This window comes from Sciurus vulgaris (assembly GCF_902686455.1).
Source record: "Sciurus vulgaris genome assembly, chromosome: 17".
NCBI classification, from domain to species: Eukaryota; Metazoa; Chordata; class Mammalia; order Rodentia; family Sciuridae; genus Sciurus; species Sciurus vulgaris.
The window spans coordinates 60,436,481-60,454,869 of NC_136478.1; the positions used below are offsets into that span (position 1 = coordinate 60,436,481).

The 18,389-nt window shown below is 57.9% G+C and overlaps 3 protein-coding genes across 10 annotated transcripts; 1 reads left to right on the forward strand and 2 right to left on the reverse strand.

Annotated features, from left to right (window-relative positions):
• Window positions 1-848: 848 nt before the first annotated feature.
• RPL18 (ribosomal protein L18) lies at window positions 849-4,574 on the reverse strand. Its single transcript, XM_079119095.1, has 7 exons — window positions 4,445-4,574; window positions 3,094-3,180; window positions 2,703-2,810; window positions 2,068-2,166; window positions 1,453-1,576; window positions 1,223-1,292; window positions 849-973 (listed from the first exon to the last, which is right to left on the reverse strand). The coding sequence occupies exons 1-7, from the start codon at window positions 4,445-4,447 to the stop codon at window positions 898-900; spliced, it is 567 nt and encodes a 188-aa protein (XP_078975221.1). The 5' UTR covers window positions 4,448-4,574; the 3' UTR covers window positions 849-897.
• A 146-nt stretch (window positions 4,575-4,720) lies between these two features.
• On the forward strand, window positions 4,721-12,329 carry SPHK2 (sphingosine kinase 2). Of its 6 annotated transcripts, XM_079119084.1 has the most exons (8): window positions 4,733-4,858; window positions 5,093-5,174; window positions 5,674-5,816; window positions 8,601-9,072; window positions 9,787-9,936; window positions 10,014-10,108; window positions 10,188-10,303; window positions 10,657-12,329. In XM_079119084.1, the coding sequence occupies exons 3-8, from the start codon at window positions 5,778-5,780 to the stop codon at window positions 11,744-11,746; spliced, it is 1,962 nt and encodes a 653-aa protein (XP_078975210.1). In that variant the 5' UTR covers window positions 4,733-4,858; window positions 5,093-5,174; window positions 5,674-5,777; the 3' UTR covers window positions 11,747-12,329. The 6 variants fall into 6 exon arrangements, with proteins under 6 accessions (XP_078975211.1, XP_078975210.1, XP_078975209.1 ...); XM_079119085.1 differs by lacking the exon at window positions 5,093-5,174 and having other exon boundaries at window positions 4,721-4,858; XM_079119083.1 differs by lacking the exon at window positions 4,733-4,858 and having other exon boundaries at window positions 4,880-5,174.
• Window positions 12,330-12,649: 320 nt separating this feature from the next.
• Window positions 12,650-18,183, reverse strand: DBP (D-box binding PAR bZIP transcription factor). Of its 3 annotated transcripts, XM_079119092.1 has the most exons (4): window positions 17,537-18,183; window positions 16,263-16,673; window positions 14,517-14,728; window positions 12,650-12,981 (listed from the first exon to the last, which is right to left on the reverse strand). In XM_079119092.1, exons 1-4 carry the CDS (start codon window positions 17,673-17,675, stop codon window positions 12,766-12,768), a joined length of 978 nt encoding a protein of 325 aa, XP_078975218.1. In that variant the 5' UTR covers window positions 17,676-18,183; the 3' UTR covers window positions 12,650-12,765. The 3 variants fall into 3 exon arrangements, with proteins under 3 accessions (XP_078975218.1, XP_078975219.1, XP_078975220.1); XM_079119093.1 differs by lacking the exon at window positions 16,263-16,673; XM_079119094.1 differs by lacking the exons at window positions 16,263-16,673; window positions 17,537-18,183 and adding an exon at window positions 15,140-15,316.
• Between the last annotated feature and the right edge of the window lie 206 nt (window positions 18,184-18,389).

Here is an 18,389-nt window from a genome sequence, read left to right on the forward strand (position 1 = left end):
CTTGACAGCCCATCTGTTTGAAAGCAGCCTAGCCAGAGGCAGCTCCTCAGGCTGGCTGCCACCACAGGTGCCCTGGCCCCAGAGCTGTCTCCACCCCGCTGATCATTGCTGAGACCTACCCAGCTGAGCCTTGCATGGACTTCTGCCTGAGTTCCACTTCTTCCTGGATACAGATCAAACTCTACCCTATCTCCCTCCCCGACTCTCCCAGGCTGCAAACCAGTCCCCTGGCTTTCAATCCCAGCAATCCCTGGGACTGCTTTTCTCTAGACCACAGCCAGGGGTCCTGCAGAGGAATAGTCGGCCTTCTTCCCCCTTCCTCCCATATCTTGCCTTCTCAGAAAACCGGGGCCGAGAGTCCTGCTTTTCACTCCTGTTCTTCCAGGCCTTTGTCAGGTGTTAACCTGGGACCCAGGAGCCCAGCCCCTTGAGTAAACAGGGAGGGACTGCGCAGGGGCACTTCTCCTGGACTGGCCAGCTGCCACTCAGGCTTCTGGTTACCAGGAGAGAGGGCAGCACCTCACCTGCTCCCAATCCCCACACTGCAGCCCCACCCCCCAGTGCCCGGGAGATCCTAGGAGAGGCGGGCATGGCTAATTCTAGGAGGAAACAGGTGAAAAGAAGGCATCTGGGAAGGAGGTGGAGCTCTGATTCCAGGGGGTAGAAGGCCCAGTAAGGTCAACTCTGCGCATGTGCTGGTAAGTCCCAGGGGCCCCTGCTGTGGAACAGAGGCTGAAGGGCTCCCCCTGGAGTCTGGTCCTCCCTGGCCCAGCATCCAAGTCCCCAAACCAGATGCACTCCCACCGCCCTGCGCCACCCCCACTGCGCTCCATCAACACAGGGGGCAGCAGAATTCCAAATCTCTTTATTAACAGTAAGCTCCAGGAAGATCTGGCATTAGTTTTTGTAGCCACGGCTGGCCCTCCGGCCTCTGGCGCGCTCGAATTTCCGGCCCTTGGATCGGACATAGGGTCTGTGGAGAGAGGAGTGGGGGTCAGATGAAGCCATCCTGGAGCAGGGCTTCCTGCCACACTGGCGACTCAGCAGACGCTTGCCCTAATGCCACACAAAACCAGCTACTGGAAAACCCTGGCAGCACAGGAAGCCAAAACGAAGAGCCCACACCAGGACCTCAGGGTCCCAACCTAAGCACGGAGGGTGTGTGAATGTAAGCTCCAGGTCCCCAGACACCCCCACTAAGGCCTGTGGCCCCGATACTCACTTGGTGTGGCTGTGTGGGGTCCCGGGAGCCTTGCCAAAGTGCCGGTACACCTCTCGGCCCTTGCGAGGACCTGGGGAGAGGAGGAGGCAATCAAGCAGGGACAGGCACCTAGATATCCTGTCAGGAGCCACTCTGGCCCGCACAGGGCTGAAGACCATCTGAGGTGCAGGGCTGGGCGCATCTGACCTCCCAGACCCAGGCGGATACGGCAGCCAGCACACCTCACTCACCAGAGAGCAGGACTGTGCCACAGCCCTTGGGGGAGTCCAGGGCCAGCTGGTCAAAGGTGAGGATCTTGCCCCCAGCCTTCAGGATGCGGCTGCGCGCTCGGCTGCTCACTCGCAGTGCACAGACCTGGGGAAGTAGCAGGGAGAGTGTCAAGCCTCCTGCAGGGACACCCAGGGGCTGCCAGGATAACATCCACTGTCCCAGCCCAGAAGTGTTGCTGCTCATGGGCCTGACACCACACCCAGGAGCTTCCTGGACTGATGCCCAATGGTTTACATATAAAAATTTGCAGACCACATGCTGTATATTTTGGGAAATAAGGAAACAGAGAAGAGAATGATTTAAAGACTCGGTCTGCAGGTGAAAAGTGCAAAAAACATTTGGACTTGCGTGCAGGCTGACACGAGCCAGCACTCCAACAAATTTATGACAGGGCCCAGAGGGGCTTGCGGAGGACCTCCACCAGGACCAATGATGACATCATCCAATCCTAAAAGTCACCAGGACAGGTGTGATGCTTGCCCCACCCACAAGAGTGAGAAGAAGCACCCAAACAGAGCAACAAATTGAGTCAGGTCTGAGGGTCGCTCCCTGAGCTAGAGCCCCACCTGACTCACCTTCAGTTTGGGAACCTCCTGAACACGCACATCATCTGTAATGGTCCCCACGACCACAGCTGTTTTGTTTTCTCGGCCAGGAAGCTTCATCTTCCGGATCTTGAGAGAAGACATATGGTACGTTGTTCTGGTGTTCAAATCCCCCCCCCCCCCCCCCCCCGCCGGCTTCAGGCATCCCAAGGACCAGGATGGTTGTGCCTTCCAAATGGACTAAGCCCACCTATACCTCACCTCCCAACTAGAAGAAAAAATTCCAAGCAGACACCTCTCTCCTGGTGAGGGTGTATGTGCTGGGGTGAAACCCAGGGCCTGGCATACTAGGCAAGCGCTCTACCACTAAAGCAGAACCCCCAGCCCTAGACACACGTGAAACCCTCTACATGTGACTTGAAGGCTCAAAGCAATCCCAGGAAGCCACTATCACCACTCCTATACCTTCTACCTCACAAGGAGGTGAAATAAGGCTAGACACAGGGCCATCTGTCCAGAGATACTCGATTCTGACTGAGGTTCAGAGCTTGGCACCCAAAGCTGGCTGCAGGGACTCGGGGATGCCCAGGTTGCTCCAGCACTCCCTCCAGAGCCAGACCCTGGCGGCTCCCTGGGTCACCATGCTTCCTGGATCAGAAACTCACCATCCGGGAGAGGGAGAGAGGTGGCCTATTGGTGCGACTCATGAACAACCTCTTCAGTACAACTTGGTTGAAGGTGGAATTGGTTCGTCTAGCCAGAAACCTGTACAACTGTAGGGAAGGGAAGAATGAGAAACCAGCCAGCTCCCCTCTGACTTTCTAGCAAAGGAACAAACAATTCAAGCTAAAAAGGCCGTTATGGCTCCCCCATCCCTCACAGTGTGAGGAAAAGTCAATCCAGGTGCTTCCTGGCCAGGGACCAGAAGACCCTCTCCCCACTCCAAAATACATTCAACCTTGAGACTGAAAACACTGAAGCTCCCGAACAGAATCAGAGACCAGAGCCTGCCAGACCCGAGGTGGCCCCACCCAAAGATTTCAGGCCCAATCTCACCTTGACCAACAGCCTTAGGTAGATGTCCTGGCTCTTGGGCTCCTTTCGTCGAACCTTTCGGTCCTTGTTGTGGCGGATGTCGACTCCCTGCAGTGGGGGAAGGGGAAGCCCAGTCCTGAATCTAATCGATTACTCACTCTATGAACAGTCTGTCATTAGTTACTTTCAAGACTGAACAAGGACCCAGGCTCTGGAGACAAGAGCTCAAAACCAGGTCAGTACAGAGCCGTCTTCATAAGGTGGCTACTGCACCACTACAAAACCTCAAGATACCTTGATATAACAGCCACCTATATTTTAAAATCCTCTATGAGCCACATCTTTGAAAGAATATGAATAACACTCTAGTTCTCAAAACTAATGCGTATAATCCCAGCTACTGGGGAAGCTGAGGCAGGAGGACGGTGAGTTTGAGGCCAGCCTAAGCAATTTAGAGACATTGACTCTAATAAAATATAAAAAGGGTTGGGGATGTAGCTCAGTGGTAGAGAGCCCTGCGTTCAATCTTTGATACCAAAAAAAAGCGACACAAAAACTGTACCTGGAGGATAACCAAAAATAAACCAATCGCAAACTCTAAATAATAATAGCAATGAACCTTTTTTTTTCATAGAAAACAAGGACCTCAAATGCAGTTATCTCCATCAAACAGCCCTACGAAGTAGTTTACCCCCACCTTAAGAGTCAAGAAACTGGGGAAAGCCCAAAATTTTCACTGCATCCTCTACCTAAGTAACTGGCTTCTCGGACTGTGGCCGGAATTAAGCATCAACCGTTCGCCTTTATCGAGCACTTACTCTGTGCAACACCCCGTGATGTGCACCGCCTCCGAATTACTTCTTCCCAACTCGCTAACCTTCGATATAACACCATGTTCCCAAAGAAAAACGAAAGGACACTGGGGCACAGGCCGGAAAGCACCAGCACAAGATGGGTAGGGGACTGAGACTCAAACCGAGGCCCGGATGGACCCCAAATCCTGGCATCTGATTCTCGACTGCCGCAGAACAAAACTGACAGATCCAGGAAAGGGCAGCAAAGGCAAATGGCCAAACGTGGCTACAGCGCAGCTCCTAGGCCCGATTTCTGGTGCCGCCATTCCCTGGCTTGGGGCGCCGGCCCACCGCCCGGCACCTCAATTTGACCATCTCTGCTATGGGGGCAGTAACACAGGACTGCGGGACTCCGACCCACCCCTGGCCTCCGGGATCCCGAAACAGCCCTCCCGCTTCAAGAGTGGTCTCCTTCGGACACCCACGGCACCCCTGTGTCCCTCCCGCAAACCGCCACCCCAAGACCGCCGAGGATGGCGACGGATAGGCAGGCCTTGGACGTCGCAAAGCTCACTTACCATGATGGCGCCTACAGCTCGGCCTGGTCCGGAAAGAGAGGGCAGCGCCGGGGTGGGCGGGGAAAGCCTCCAGTGCGCAGTGTCCTGATGGCGTCACACGGGAGCGACACGACGCTCTACCATGAGCCGGTCTTCTCTATGGTGATCCGGAGGGGTGGCTAAAAGGGCGAAAACCGAATAGGGCGGAGGAACGACCAAAGAGAAAAAAGCACGACGTCGAGGAGGGAAGGGCCAGCACGTCGGGAGCCTCTCTGGCCCTACCCGGTCGCTGTTCTCGATATTCTTCCGGAAAAAAGGGACCTGAGAGCGAGAGAGATGCGTGGACCTAAGAGGAGGCATCGCTCGGTGACGCTCTGGCCTGACGCCGAGGCCTCTCGGTGGCTCCTGGAGGACCTGGCGGGCCGAGTGTTGGAGGTGAGGAGGCGGGGCTGCCGGGGCTAGTCTGGGCCTGGAGAAACCTCTCACCCCATGCTTCCGGCGTTTCCTCAGGTTCACGGCCGCCTTATCTCGCGCTGAACTTCTAGGCGCAGCCGAAGCCTTGGAAGTCCTACTAGATATCTAGCCCGAGATCCTCTTGCTGCAGCTCAATCTGTAGCACCTTATATTTCCACCTTTTCGATTCATCTTCTACCCCTGCCCCTTCCTCAGCTTCCTCCGTCACGGAGGGGCTGCTTTTCTCACCCAGAGAGGTTCAGCTGGTCCAGCGGTTTCGGTGTGAGGGATGTACAAGGTACTGGTGTGTAGAGAAGGCGCACTAAGACCCGGCTTGGAGGGTTGAGTGGGTGACAAGCTTCTGAGAGAGACAAGAGTCACCTGGAGAGAGGGCGATTCAGGCAGGAGGAAGCATGGAGTCCCCATGGGTGGGGTGGGGATGGAGGAGTGGAGACCCCAAGACAAGTTCAGACGTAGAAGGGCCTTGCCGGGGTGTAACCATATTCAAATTATGGTTCTGCTATTAATGGTATGCCCTTGGGCAAGTCACTGTGCCACACTCTCCTTATTTAGAAAAAAAAGGAACGAAAATAGGCCTGGTATATAGGGTGTTTTCCAGGATTATATAAGTGAATAAAAGTGCTCAGTAGAAATCAGCCTCCCCTCCTATTAGCACTTGTTGGATACAACCAGACTAACTGGTCGGGGCAATGACAAAGCTGACCATCTGGCACACTGAGCCTGGCAGGGCCTCTTGCATTCTGCTGGATGCTGCGACCCACTCTTCTCCTTCACAGAGCCCAAGGCCAGGCCTGGACAGTGAGGCCTGACTCCTTACCCAGATCACCCTCCTATGGCATCAGATCCAGGGTCCTGTTGATACAGAGCAGAGGGACAGCAGATGAATGGACACCTTCAACCAGAGGAGCAGCAGAACCAGGTAAGGGTCCATCTGAAAGCCAAGATCGTTTACTGTGGACCCTTCGATCAGTGATCTCAGACTTTCTCTCCAAGCAGGTGTAAATAACTTTCTCCCCATTTCCCAGACAGGACAGCTGAGGCTGAAAATTCAGGGGCTTCCCAGATGTCACACAGTAACTCTGTGTGGGCTGGAGGCCCCCTTCTTTTCCTCCTTCCGCTTTCCTTTGTGTGTGTGTGTGACGTGGTATCTGGGTCTTAATCTCAGACTCTAGTCAGTATCTGCATTTTTCTTCGTGGGTTCGGAGCGCAGTTGCTGCGTCTTCCTCTCAGTCTTACTGGGTTTCTGTCCCTTATTCTCTATATGTCATCATTCCCGGGCACATAGCATCTGGGGCTATTGCTGCTGTGGGGTGAGGTATATTTGTTTAGCAATAAGTGAACTCCTCCACTGTCTCTTTCTAGAAAGCTTTGTTCCCAGGTCTCATTCAGCATAATATGTCTTTCTGCAGTTCTGTCTTGCACTAGGTCTTTAGATACCTCCTTGCCTTGCTTTCAATTTCACCATGTCTTTGCCTCCCTGTCTCTCTTGGTCTCAGCCCAGGAGCGTCTGGGCTCCCAACATTTCCCCTACCTCACCCCTGACCTAGAGCTCTCTCTCTTTGTGTCTGACTTGCCATGTGACTGGGTCATTTCCTGGTCAGATGTTTATCCCAAGCTGCCTCCACTCTGGTTGGAGTCCGAGGTAAACAGTTGGTGAAATAACGAGCCTCTGTTCCCTGGTTTTCATTCCAGAAGCGTCTGTCTCCACCTGTCATTTGCTGGGAGTTCTTATGCCCTTACCTTGCACTTTCTCAACCCCATGTCTTTTCTCCTTGTTGTCTGCCTGCTTTTTGCTATGCGTGCCTTGACTGTAACTGTCTGACACATAAACGTTTCTCCCCTGCTCCCAGCTCTTGCTGCCTTCAACCCTGCTTCCCGGGGTCTCTGCCTTGCATTGTCTAGATCTCTTACTCCTTGCACGCCCTTAGGCTTCTGTTGCCAGTGTTAGGGTCTCGGTCTCTCTCTAGTTGAAGACTTCCTCTCCACGCCCTTTTCTTTTGTAAACTCAACGAATGGGACGGGCTACTTGCCTTCAACAAAGAAGGCGTCAGCGGCGCTGTCGGTGGGGCGGCGAAGCCACCTCGGCTGCGAGCGTGCCCTCACCTACCATGGCGTCTGGCCCGGCGGAGTGCGACGCCCCGCCCAACTCTCGCGCTCGCCTGCTGCCGACCCCTGCGCCACGCTCGCGAGTCCGCTGGTCCCGCCCCCGTGCGCTCTCATTGGAGGGCCTCAGGCCGGCCGCGAAGCCATTGGCCGAGCGGGTGCACACCCTCCCCCCACCCCTAGGTCTGATGGGGGTGGATGTGCAGACTTGAGGGGCCGGCTGCAGGAGGACCCCGCGTGTGAGGAGGGTGCGGGGTCGGGGCAGGGACCCGAGTCTGGGGAACTGGTAAAGCGAGAGGAACCGACACGCTGACTGGGACTGGGGTGCTCGGGGGGGCGGGGGGGGGAGATGGAAGTGACAAACCAGGACTGCCCCTGAGGGACCCAGGGATGGAAACCCAGGCCGGGGATTGGGCTCCGCAAGCCGAGTAGGGATGAGGGCCGGGAACCCAGGGGCCCAGGAGGAGATGTAGCTCAGTGGACGGGGAACCTGTGAGTGGAGACCCAGGCCCAGGAATGGAGAACATGTAGGGCTCTGCTCGAGCCTGATCTGAGGTTCCCTTAGGGGGCCATTGCAGGTTTGGGGAAGGGGCAGACACACTGGGCATAAGGTGGCCGCCCAAGGCAGGGGGCAGAGGTGGTTTCTGAGTCCACAGACTGGGGTGTGTCTGGGACTGCTGTGAGCCTGGGGAAGGTGAGAAGCAGGACAGGCAGGTGGCTGGGCGGGACTGTGGAGAACAAAGGTGAGCAGGAAGGAGAAGATGGGAGGCAGAAGCTGGGCAGAGGACAGGGGAAGGGACCTCAGTCCTGGCTCCCACCCTCTCCCTGGAGAGCAGGTGGCCGGACACCCAGGTCAGTGCTGGAAGACAAGCTGTCCACCCCTGCCCCTTCTGTGGCTTGCATGTGGCTCCGCTCTGACCCCTTGGTCATATCCTGCCCGCTGCCTCTCATATTGCCCCCCTGCTGCCTTTCCCCGAGGGGTGAGAGACTCAGTCTCCAAGCATCTTTCATCAGTCTTGGTTTCATCTCATTGTACCCCTTTATCTCTCTCATTTTCTCTGGTTTTCAGAGCTTATCCCTCTTTTTCTTTGTGTCTGAGATTACCCTCCACCTGGAGATGACTCAGTGTGCTTGGGTGGGTGTGGGGGTGTCTTTCTCTGTCTTTGCATGTTGGTTTCTCCATCTATCACCATCCAGGCCCCCTCCTGTGCCTTATTTTTCTTACCATCACCCAACGCACTATAATTTTACTGTTTGATCTTGGTTATTCGAATTCTGATTAAAATATAAACCCTGTGAGGGTAGGGACTTTTGTCTGTTTTGTTCCCTGCTGTATTTCCTGGGCCTAGCACCAGAACTGGCACATAGAGGTTCTAAATAATTATTGGGGGAATAAATAAAGGAATGTTTCTGTGCCTGGGTCCCCTAGCCTTTCAGGATGTTGGCCTTTCTGCCTAGCTGACCTTTGCCCTGTGTTCTGTCTCCCCACACTTGTCTGAGCCTGTCTGTCTCTGGTGCTCCCCTCCCATCTGCCACTGCCCCTCCCTCCACCTACATGGGGGTCCTGGACTCTGACCCTTGCCTTCCTCCCTCCCCACAGACGCCAAAGCAGGAGCTGACCTGGAGCTGGGGCCACCGGCCTAAGAACACCCTGGACAGGGCCGAGGCCATGGCCCCCCCACCATCGCCATTGGCTGCCAGTACCCCACTCCTACATGGCGAGTTTGGCTCCTACCCAGCCCGTGGCCCACGATTTGCCCTCACCCTCACATCACAGGCCCTGCACATACAGCGGCTGCGCCCAAAGCCTGAAGCCCGGCCCCGGGGTGGCCTGGTCCCACTGGCTGAGGTCTCAGGCTGCTGCACCCTGCGGAGCCGCAGCCCCTCGGACACGGCAGCCTACTTCTGCATCTACACCTACCCTCGGGGCCGGCGCGGGGGCCGCCGCAGAGCCACCCGCACCTTTCGGGCAGATGGTGCAGCCACGTATGAGGAGAACCGTGTGGAGGCCCAGCGCTGGGCTACTGCCCTCGTGTGTCTGCTCCGAGGATTGCCACTGCCTGGGGACGGGGGTGAGGCGCTGGGCAACCACTCTGTCCTAATCTCCCTCTGGGTCTTATATGGAAAGAGTGAGAGGCAGGGATGGGCTACAGAGGGAGCAAATCGGGGAAATGAGTTATGTCCCCTGTTCTCTGGCCAGATTCTGTCTCTGTCCCCTCCCCCTCCTGTGGGTCTTGACCACAGATGAATCAGAGGCTCCTGGGCTGGTGAGAGCAGCAGACTGAGACATGAGCAATCACCACCATGAGTGACAGGTGCCAACACAAGTCCCCAGAGGCATCCGAGGCGCCTAGAGGTGGCATCTAATCCAGCCTGTGAAGGGTCAGAGGAGGTTTTCAGCAGAGCCCTGCCCCCGCAGGGTTCTCCAGGGTTCCCCATCTAGTGAGTTTTCTGTGGGCCTCCAGGGTCCTGCTGGCTGCCTGGGCCCCTGGGGGGTGGTGACTGAAGAAACCTGATGCTGGGTAACAGGTGTTCTGGGATCACAGCTCCTTTGTTCTCCTCCCACATATGAGTCCAAAGGACACTTGGTTTCACACTCAAACCCTTTGTCTCAGCACCTGGTGAGGGCGGGGCTGCGTACTTGGCCCTGGCCAGGTGAGGGCTGAGAGGAAAAAAATTCCAGGTGCCAGCCCTCCACCAATTCCAGTGGGGGTGTTTGAAGGAACTGTTTCCAGACCGAGGGGGCTGGGTATCTGGCCTCTGTAGACCCTACCCTCTCTCTGCAGAGATCACCCCTGAGCTTCTGCCACGGCCACCCCGGTTGCTCCTATTGGTTAATCCCTTTGGGGGGCGGGGGCTGGCCTGGCAGTGGTGTAAGAACCATGTGCTGCCCATGATCTCTGAAGCTGGGCTGTCCTTCAACCTCATACAGACAGGTAAGGGCAGCCAGGGTGGGAGGTGGGGGCTGTGGCGGATGAGACAGCCCCCCTAACCTCTTGGTTTTCCTCATTAGAACGACAGAACCATGCCCGGGAGCTAGTCCAGGGGCTGAGCCTGAGCGAGTGGGATGGCATCGTCACCCTCTCGGGAGACGGGCTGCTCTTCGAGGTAAAGGGGGAGCACCCTAACCCCAAGCTCTGGGGGACTAAAGAGGCCAGGACCCAAGCAGCTGGTCTTCCCCTTCTAGGTGCTGAATGGGCTCCTAGATCGCCCGGACTGGGAGGAGGCCGTGAAGATGCCTGTGGGGATCCTCCCCTGTGGCTCCGGAAACGCTCTGGCGGGAGCAGTGAACCGGCATGGGGGGTAGGTTGGCCACTCCTGCTGGGGACGCTGAGGAAACACAGGGAAGGGATGGGCCTTTCTGGAGCAACAGGGACCCCACGTCTCCCCCTCAGCCAAACCCATCGTCCGGTAAAGCAGCCTGGCTGTGGGGTGCCCATGTCCTCTTTCCAGACACTTCAGCCCATCTGTATTCCTAGTAGCTAGAACTGCCTGGCACACGGGAGGCACTCGCTGGACGCTTATGGGATGTCTGGAGGTGGCCACGTGGCTGTAGTGGGCTGAGGGACACGGCTTCCCTGCCTATCTCCCCCTGCTGTGCTGCCTGGCCGCCCTTGCTCTTTCCCACGGCTCTTTTCCCATCTCTGGCTGTGAAGGTTTGAGCCAGCCCTGGGCCTAGACCTGCTGCTCAACTGCTCGCTGCTGCTCTGCCGTGGTGGTGGCCACCCACTGGACCTGCTCTCTGTGACACTGGCCTCAGGCTCCCGCTGTTTCTCCTTCCTGTCTGTGGCCTGGGGCTTCGTGTCAGACGTGGACATCCAGAGCGAGCGCTTCAGGGCCCTGGGCAGTGCCCGGTTTACACTGGGCACGGTGCTGGGGCTCGCAGCACTGCACACCTATCGAGGTCGGCTGTCCTACCTCCCTGCCACTGTGGAGCCAGCCTCGCCCGCCCCTGCCCACAGCCTTCCTCGAGCCAAGTCCGAGCTGACGCTGACCCCAGAACCAGCACCACCCATGGCCCACTCCCCCTTACATCGCTCAGTGTCCGACCTGCCCCTGCCCCTGCCGCAGCCTGCCCTGGTCTCCCCTGGCTCGCCTGAGCCTCTGCCTGTGCTGTCCCTCAATGGTGGAGGCCCAGAGCTGGCTGGTGACTGGGGTGGGGCTGGGGATGCTCCACTGTCCCCAGACCCACTGCTGCCCTCACCCCCCAGCTCTCCCAAGGCAGCTCCACTCTCACCTATCACAGAAGGGCCCCCTGAAATGCCAGCCTCCTCTGGACTGCCCCCTCCCACCTCTGGTGCCCCAGGGACCTCCACCTGGGGGCCACCAGACCACCTGCTGCCTCCGTTGGGCACCCCACTGCCCCCAGACTGGGTGACGCTGGAGGGGGACTTTGTGCTTATGTTGGCCATTTCTCCCAGCCACCTGGGCGCTGACCTGGTGGCAGCTCCACACGCTCGCTTTGACGACGGCCTGGTGCACCTGTGCTGGGTGCGGAGCGGCATTTCACGTGCGGCGCTACTGCGCCTTTTCTTGGCCATGGAGCGTGGTAGCCACTTCAGCCTGGGCTGTCCGCACCTGGGCTACGCTGCGGCCCGTGCCTTCCGCCTCGAGCCACTCACGCCGCGCGGCGTGCTCACAGTGGACGGGGAACTAGTGGAGTACGGGCCGCTGCAGGCTCAGATGCATCCGGGCCTCGGCACTCTGCTCACGGGGCCCCCTGGGTGCGCCGGGCAGGAGCCCTGAACCTAATCAAGCTCCGAGCTCGTCAGGGGCGGGGCCTGCGGTAGGAGGTGTGGCCTGTCTGCTAGATTTGCGAGATTAGTCACCGTCGCAGGACGTGCCCACCTCCCGGGAACCAGAGTGTTGCTGGAGGGTGGCCTGAATTCCAGGCCCGTCCCGAGGATAGTGCCTGACCAATGAGGGTGGGGCCTGGCGCCTAGGCTTGGGCTGCTCGCGCGCGCGGCGGGGCTCCTACGACCCTCGCCTCCAGCTCGCAGGCGGCCAGGGCGACTGAGGGCAGAGACTACCTTAAACGTCGCCCAATGACGGGACCTGGAATGTCCGAGCTGGGAGAGGCCTTAGTTTACTGGCCAGTCAGGGCCCGGTTCTCGCCCTATCCACTCCGGTGCCTCCGCTTAACTGGCCAATCAGCCTGGGAGGGGCAGGTCCCCCGGGGCCTCGTTAAGATTTGCACTAATGTTCCTACCCCCCGCAGGTGGGGGCGGGGAATTCATTTCCTCCGTTCTGTGTCGTGTGCGTCCCCGTCCCCAATTTAAAAAGCAATTGAAAAGGTCTATGCAATAAAGGCAGCCGCTTCCTTCCTCTAGACCCTCGCCCCTTGCTTCATCCGACAAACCAGATTCGGCCCTTTCTACTGCTCCTGTAGCTTGTGGATGACAGCCCAGGCCTACCCACCGGCCGCGGCCAGTGTGACCTGCTGGTCTTGAACCGGGGCCAGGTAGCTGCCTTGTCCCCACAACAGCTGGCTCTGGGGTTCTCAAGATTTATTCAGGATAGTGTTAACGGAGGCGGTGGGAGGATGGGTTCCCCGACGTGCCGGGGGCACACACAGGCCCCTCCCCGCCCCCGCGAGGGAGGGGGGAGGCTCACTTTTTCTTAAAAATATAAATGTATTTTTCTGCATCATCACGGTCCCTGGGGCACCCAGCTGGCCAGCCCGTGGGCCACAGGGCAGGGAGGGACGAGGGTGCAAGTCTGAGCAAGGAAGAGGTGGGCTCTGCCAGGTGGGGGTGGGGGCGGCCTCACAGGGCCCCATGCTGGGCCTGGTAGCGGGACAGCACCGCGCGGTAGTGGGACAGCTCCTGACGGACGGACACCACCTCCTGACGCAGCAGGGCATTCTCCTTCTCCAGGAAGGCCGCCCGCACCGAAATCTGATTTTCCTTCAGCCGCCGGGCATCCCGAGACCGCTTGGCTGCCTCATTGTTCTTGTACCGTCGGCTCCAATACTTCTCGTCCTGGGGGTGGAGGGTGGAAGCCACTGAAATCAGCAAGTTAACAAGGGAGGAGCAGCTTCTAAGACACCCCTGCCCCTGGGCTGCTTCTTGCTCAGCACAGATATCCAGTCTCTGCTGGGATGGGTATCCAAGGGTCTGCCCTCCTGGACCCTGGTTGCTAAGGAGAGCAAGCCCCTAACACTGGCTAAGGTATGAAACAGATTCTCACCCTCAAGCAACTGGGTTCCAGGTCTCCACTGTGCAAAGCAGACCCCACCCCTCCCCACTTGACAAAGGGCCTGCAGTTAGCTCCTGGTTGCTAAGGAAGATTATTCCCTAGCAACAGGGCCTTCAGGGGTCTGAGGTCTTATCCCAGTGAAGAGCACTGGCCTATACATCATTTTTCCAGATCCTGGTTGCTAAAGAAAGCTTAGCCCCCCACCCCCCAGTGATGGGGTTTGGTATCTCATAAAATCCTTCCAGAGCTGGGCAGCTTTTGACCTGGTTGCCGAGGCAACTTCATACCTCTTCAGCAAATGATGTTGAGATCTAAGTGATCCTAATAATTGTGGGTAGTCTCTGACCTGCTGACCTTGAATTGCCAGGGAACTGCCTCCTCCCCAACAGGACCTGGTTGATAGAAGAGCTGATCCTTAACAAAGGGACCTATCCTGAGACCTCCCCAGAGGATTAAATCCAGGGTCCTCCAGTCCTGGAATTTGGTTGCTAAGGAGGATCACTCTTTAGTAACAAGGACTATCTAGCTCAGGGAGATGCTCCCCTCAGCTCCCATTTAATTAAAACCTAGTTCCTGCTTGCTGGAACACATCTAGTCTCTAGCAACAGGTCCCTGCAGCAAGAAAAACACACTGGTCTTGATCAGGCTTCTAGGCCCATCCCTAGTAGTGATTTCTCACATAAGGCCACGGCAAAGCCTTGTGAGAGATGCATAAGTGCCTCTTGACAGCAGAGAACTCATCAGTGGCAAAGCAATGCTAGAAAGAGGTAGTCCAAGACCAAACCACTGCAAATCAAGAGGGAGCCCTGGTTCCTAAGGGCAACTCAAGCCTCTCACCAATGAGAACACCAGTCCCAGTGAGTGAGAACTGCAAAATCTGGCAGCATCTGCATCCTAGACAAAGGCAATCGCTGTGAAGGATGCCCCAAATCGGGGGTCAAAGATCAGCCCCAGCCTGGCTGGCTGCAGGAGAGACAGGTTGATATGCTAAGGAAGGCTGTCCTTGGCAAATAAGCCTGGAACTTGAACCCTGCCCCACTGAAGGCTCTGGGTCCAAGTGACCATAGAACCTCCAAGTCTACGCACAACCAGACCCAGTTCAGCTGTCTGAGTCCGTACCCCATAATGACGCTGTCTCCATGAGTTCCAAACACCTTCCCCATTGTGCCCCCTGGTCAAACCGAATTCATCTTTGACTACAGGCCTGGAGAGCCTGAGAGCTCATTCCAGAGAAGCTCAGGCCAGCTTGAGGAAAGGACCACCCCTGGCTGTGGGCCTGTCCCAAGCCAAGCTGTGGCCCACATCTGGTGGTGCTCACCTTCTGCTCCTCTGGCACCTGGATTTTCCTTGCCTTCTTCATGATTGGCTGGGGCTTAAGTTCCTCCTCTGAGAAACGGTGTCTCCGAGGGTCAAAGGTCTCATGGCCTGGAATGCTTGACAGGGCAAGATCAGCTGGGTCTGGTTCAAAGGTCATCAGCACCTCCACCGTGTCTGGGTCCACAGGACTGGGTGTGTCCCGAGAGGTCAGCCCTTGGGGAAAAAGAATGTCATTTGAAAGTGAATTTATTTGGGGGAGTTGGTTTTCAGAAGTTATCCCCTGCTCAGGTATCTTGCCCACCACAAGAAGTGGAAGTTTAGTGGAAGTGGAAGGGAAGTGGAAGTGCCAGGGAAGGCACTTCTGAGAGTTTGCCTGCCAGGCATGGATCTCCATGTTAATATAAAAATATGGAGGTTCCCTAAGCCACAAAGATGTTAGAAATCGTGGAGCCAACTCTGATTTTACAAACAGGGAAAGTGAGGCCCAATCATAAACGAGGCTAAGTAACACGAGTCAGGTAATGGTGTCTAGAAGCTCAGGACTTCAGATTCCACGTGTCCTTCCCATAGTCCAGCCTGAATCCCTGACCAAAATTGGACCCCAGGCTGTTCAGAAAAAAGAACCTCAAGTTAGACTCTAAGAGCTACTCCCTCCGCAGGTTTAGGTATGAGACTAGGAAGCGAATCCGAGGTTCCAGAAGGTTGGTTCAAGAAGGAGGAGACTGCGCCTTTAAGCGCGAGCAAGCAGGGGCCAACTGAGGACACAGGTTCAGGGCCGAGTCACGTGCTGCCGCCTGCTTCTCTCTTCCTCCCCACCCCAACCCCCGCCACCAGCGCCCTCACGTTCCCGGGCCCCGCCCCCTCGCGCGTGACGGCGCGTGCGCGAAAACTAGGAGCAGGGAGGGAGGTCTCACGTGGCGAGGGAATGTGCGGCTGGGAAGCCGAGTACCCTGGGTGTGCTGGGAGGTCGGACCAGGGGCAGGAGCACCTGGGAATCCCAGACCTGTACTCTGCCCCTGGGGACCTCAGTGTGCCCGAAGGGGTTCGCCTCTCCTTTTGCTCTTCCGGAAGGATGCAGACAACCCCCCCCGCCCCAATCTCTGAAGAGTATCCAACAACCCGCCCTGTCCCCAGGCTCCCAAATCCCTTGCCACTGGCGTACCCACGAGTCTGAGGCCAGGCTCCCCTCTCTCAGGAACATAGAGAGCTCCCCGGGGGGGACCCAGAACCAGTATCCCGGACCTAGATCCCTTCTGCAAGACCCTGAAGTCCGGGGCTACAGCACCCCCAATGGGGGACCCAGGAAAGTAGTTCCTGTATGTGCAGGGGAAACAAGTCTGCCCAGGCCTCGCCTTCTCCCATTTTAGCTGTCCTAGGAGTTCCAGTCCTGTCCTAAAACCAATTCTGGGTCCAAAATCTGGGGCCACTACACGCCCCCAATAAATAACTTAGGCGTTCTAGGCTTCTAGTCCCGGCGCCAAGGAGTATACGGACGCTTTGTCCCCACATCACACAGAAAAATCCACAATATCTCATTAGCCAGGTTCGTGGAATTTGGGGTCCTAAGTCCTTCCTTCCCTACGGACCCAGGACACTCAGTCCCTGACTCATTAAGAGACACAGAATCTGATCCTTTCTCCACAGGAAGACCCAGTATTCGGGACCGCAGCCCGGGTCCCACAGTCCCAGCTCGGGCCGCAGCACGGCCCCGCCCCTAGGGGTCCGAGCCCCGCCCCTTTAGCCGCACCTGCGCGGTGGCCGCCGGCCGCCCCCAAGGCAGCCCGGGCGGGGGCGTGCCCCGGCGAGGAGCGAGGGGAGGCCGAGCCGCAGGACCCTGGCCCCGGGGAGGGTGCCGGCGTGCGCGCGGGCGAAGGCGCCGGCGACGGGCCACCCGGGGGCGGCGGGCTGGGCGGGAGCCCGTGCTCCAGCAGGAAGGCGTCCAGGTCCACGTACTCCACGTCCCCGAAAGGCAGCGTGCGCTCCCACAGCAGCGGCGCCAACAGACCCGGGCCAGGCACCGCCGCCGGGCGCCCCCGCGGGGACCCGCCGCCCCCTGTCGCCCCAGCTGGGGCATCTACCGGGCCTGCGGTCTCCAGACCCGGCCCCGGGACGGTAGTTGCGGGCGGAGCCGCCTTGCGCTCCTTTTCCTTCAGGAGACCTGCGGGCCAGGGAAACACGGGGCGGGATAGAAGTGGGTGGAGAAAGAGGTGGAGAAGGGACCCCCAAGTCGGAAAGAGGGAGGTTATGGGAGATCCACAGGGCAGAGATCCAGAGAGAAACGAGACAAGAATCGAAGGAAAGAGACGGAAGAGAGAGGGTAAAGACCCCGAGAGAGGAGGGGACAGAGATACAGAGGGGGAGAGAGACCAAAAGGGAGAGAACGGAGACGGGGTAGGGGCGTAGCGGGGGATAGGGACCCGGAGAGAGGGGAGGACACAGATACACAGAGGCCCGAGAAGGGATAAAGACACAGAAAGACAGCGATTCAGGAAAAAGAGAGGGAAGTTCGGAAAGAAGGGGGCCAGGGGTAGGGTAGGTGGAGGGTTGGGCAGGTGAGAGAAAAAAATGACAGCTTTGTAATTTCTCTATAAATCCTCCACCCCCTGCGCAGTGTACCCCTTTCTCCCTTCCCCCACAATCTATAAGGGACAGAAAGGGGGCTCTATTCCTCAGGCACATTCCTCATCCCTACGTTCCATGTGACCCCATGAAGCCCCGCCCAAGCCCGTGTCACCACCGTGTGAGCATCCAACACACCCCCTTCTTCCTGGACCCCAGGGGTCTAGACTCGCAGTCCAAATGAGAGAGGAGTTTGGGGACCTAGATTCCTGGGTCCTCCGGTGCACAGATTGAGAGACTGCACTTTTGGGTCCTGGACGATGAAGGATCTAGAGGCTTAACCATCTGGGTAATTGAGTAAAGAGTGGGAAAAATGGGCACCCTGCACATAGAAGATGTCTACTACAAAACATCCCCCTCCCCCAGCACTTAGTCCCTAAGGGAATCGGGGCTAGAACTCACAGCTGGCCGGCTCTTTGGGCTTGCTGGTCCCCTGCAGAAGGCTCCGAAGCCCAAGCAGCGCTCCCCCGCCAGGGGGCACCCCGGCCGGGCCGCCCAGCAGCAGGGGGGCCGGGGTCCTGTCGCTCAGAGGCCGCGCCATCTCCGGGCACCTGCCCCCAGGCTCATGGAGAGGCGAAGGGCTGACCGCCAGTCACCGGCACACTCCTGTGGTTGGGGCGAGTGTCTGCCCAAGGTTGGGCGAGCGTAGCTTGCAAGCCTCCAGTATCCAGAACGCTGCAAATCCTAGGAGCGAAGGGGAATTACGGTCCTTGGTGCAGAAACCTGCAACTCAAGAGGGTCCCGGGAGATCATACAGTCTGGGAGAGCCAGTGGCCAAATCAGGCGACCGGCTCTTTGCTATTGAGGATACAAGGGGACACAGGCGCTCCTTCCTACAAGGTGGGCGAGCCTGGCTTTTGCAAAATTTGCAGCTCTCGCAACGGAAGGCGCTTTGCAATCTGCACCAGAGGTGTGCGCCGAGGGGCGGAGGAGGGGGCAGGAGGAGGCGGTCGCCTTGAGGCGTGGCCAAGGCAAACTTCTTTCGCGGAAAAAAAAATCCAAACCAAAACACCCGACGCCACGGCGCGCGCCCCTCCTCTGGGCCCCCGCCCGCACTCGCCCTGCCCTGCCCTGCCCTGTCCCTCCCGCCTCTTTGGCCATGCACCCGAGCCGCGTGCCTCCCTCCGGCTGTAAGCGCCGGCCAATCGTGTCTGGATCCCTTGAGGCGCCCAGCCAATGGAGCCCGTGGATCCTCCAAAGCCCAGGAGGGCGCGTGAGGGGCTGAGCTCGTGAAGTTGCCTTGCCTTTCGGAAGA

Coding starts and splice junctions, on each gene's coding strand:
- RPL18 (XM_079119095.1), bottom strand. Junction 2,811..3,093: donor ACCTAAGGCTGTTGGTCAAG/GTGAGATTGGGC, acceptor CCTTCCCTACAG/TTGTACAGGTTTCTGGCTAG. Junction 974..1,222: donor ACCCCACACAGCCACACCAA/GTGAGTATCGGG, acceptor CTCTCTCCACAG/ACCCTATGTCCGATCCAAGG.
- SPHK2 (XM_079119082.1), top strand. CDS start 8,556: ATGGGGGTCCTGGACTCTGACCCTTGCCTTCCTCCCTCCCCACAGACG. Junction 10,109..10,187: donor GAGACGGGCTGCTCTTCGAG/GTAAAGGGGGAG, acceptor TTCCCCTTCTAG/GTGCTGAATGGGCTCCTAGA. Junction 10,304..10,656: donor GCAGTGAACCGGCATGGGGG/GTAGGTTGGCCA, acceptor CTGGCTGTGAAG/GTTTGAGCCAGCCCTGGGCC.
- DBP (XM_079119092.1), bottom strand. CDS start 17,675: ATGGCGCGGCCTCTGAGCGACAGGACCCCGGCCCCCCTGCTGCTGGGC. Junction 16,674..17,536: donor GCCCAAAGAGCCGGCCAGCT/GTGAGTTCTAGC, acceptor CCTGGCCCGCAG/GTCTCCTGAAGGAAAAGGAG. Junction 14,729..16,262: donor GGCCGGCGGCCACCGCGCAG/GTGCGGCTAAAG, acceptor TTTTTCCCCAAG/GGCTGACCTCTCGGGACACA.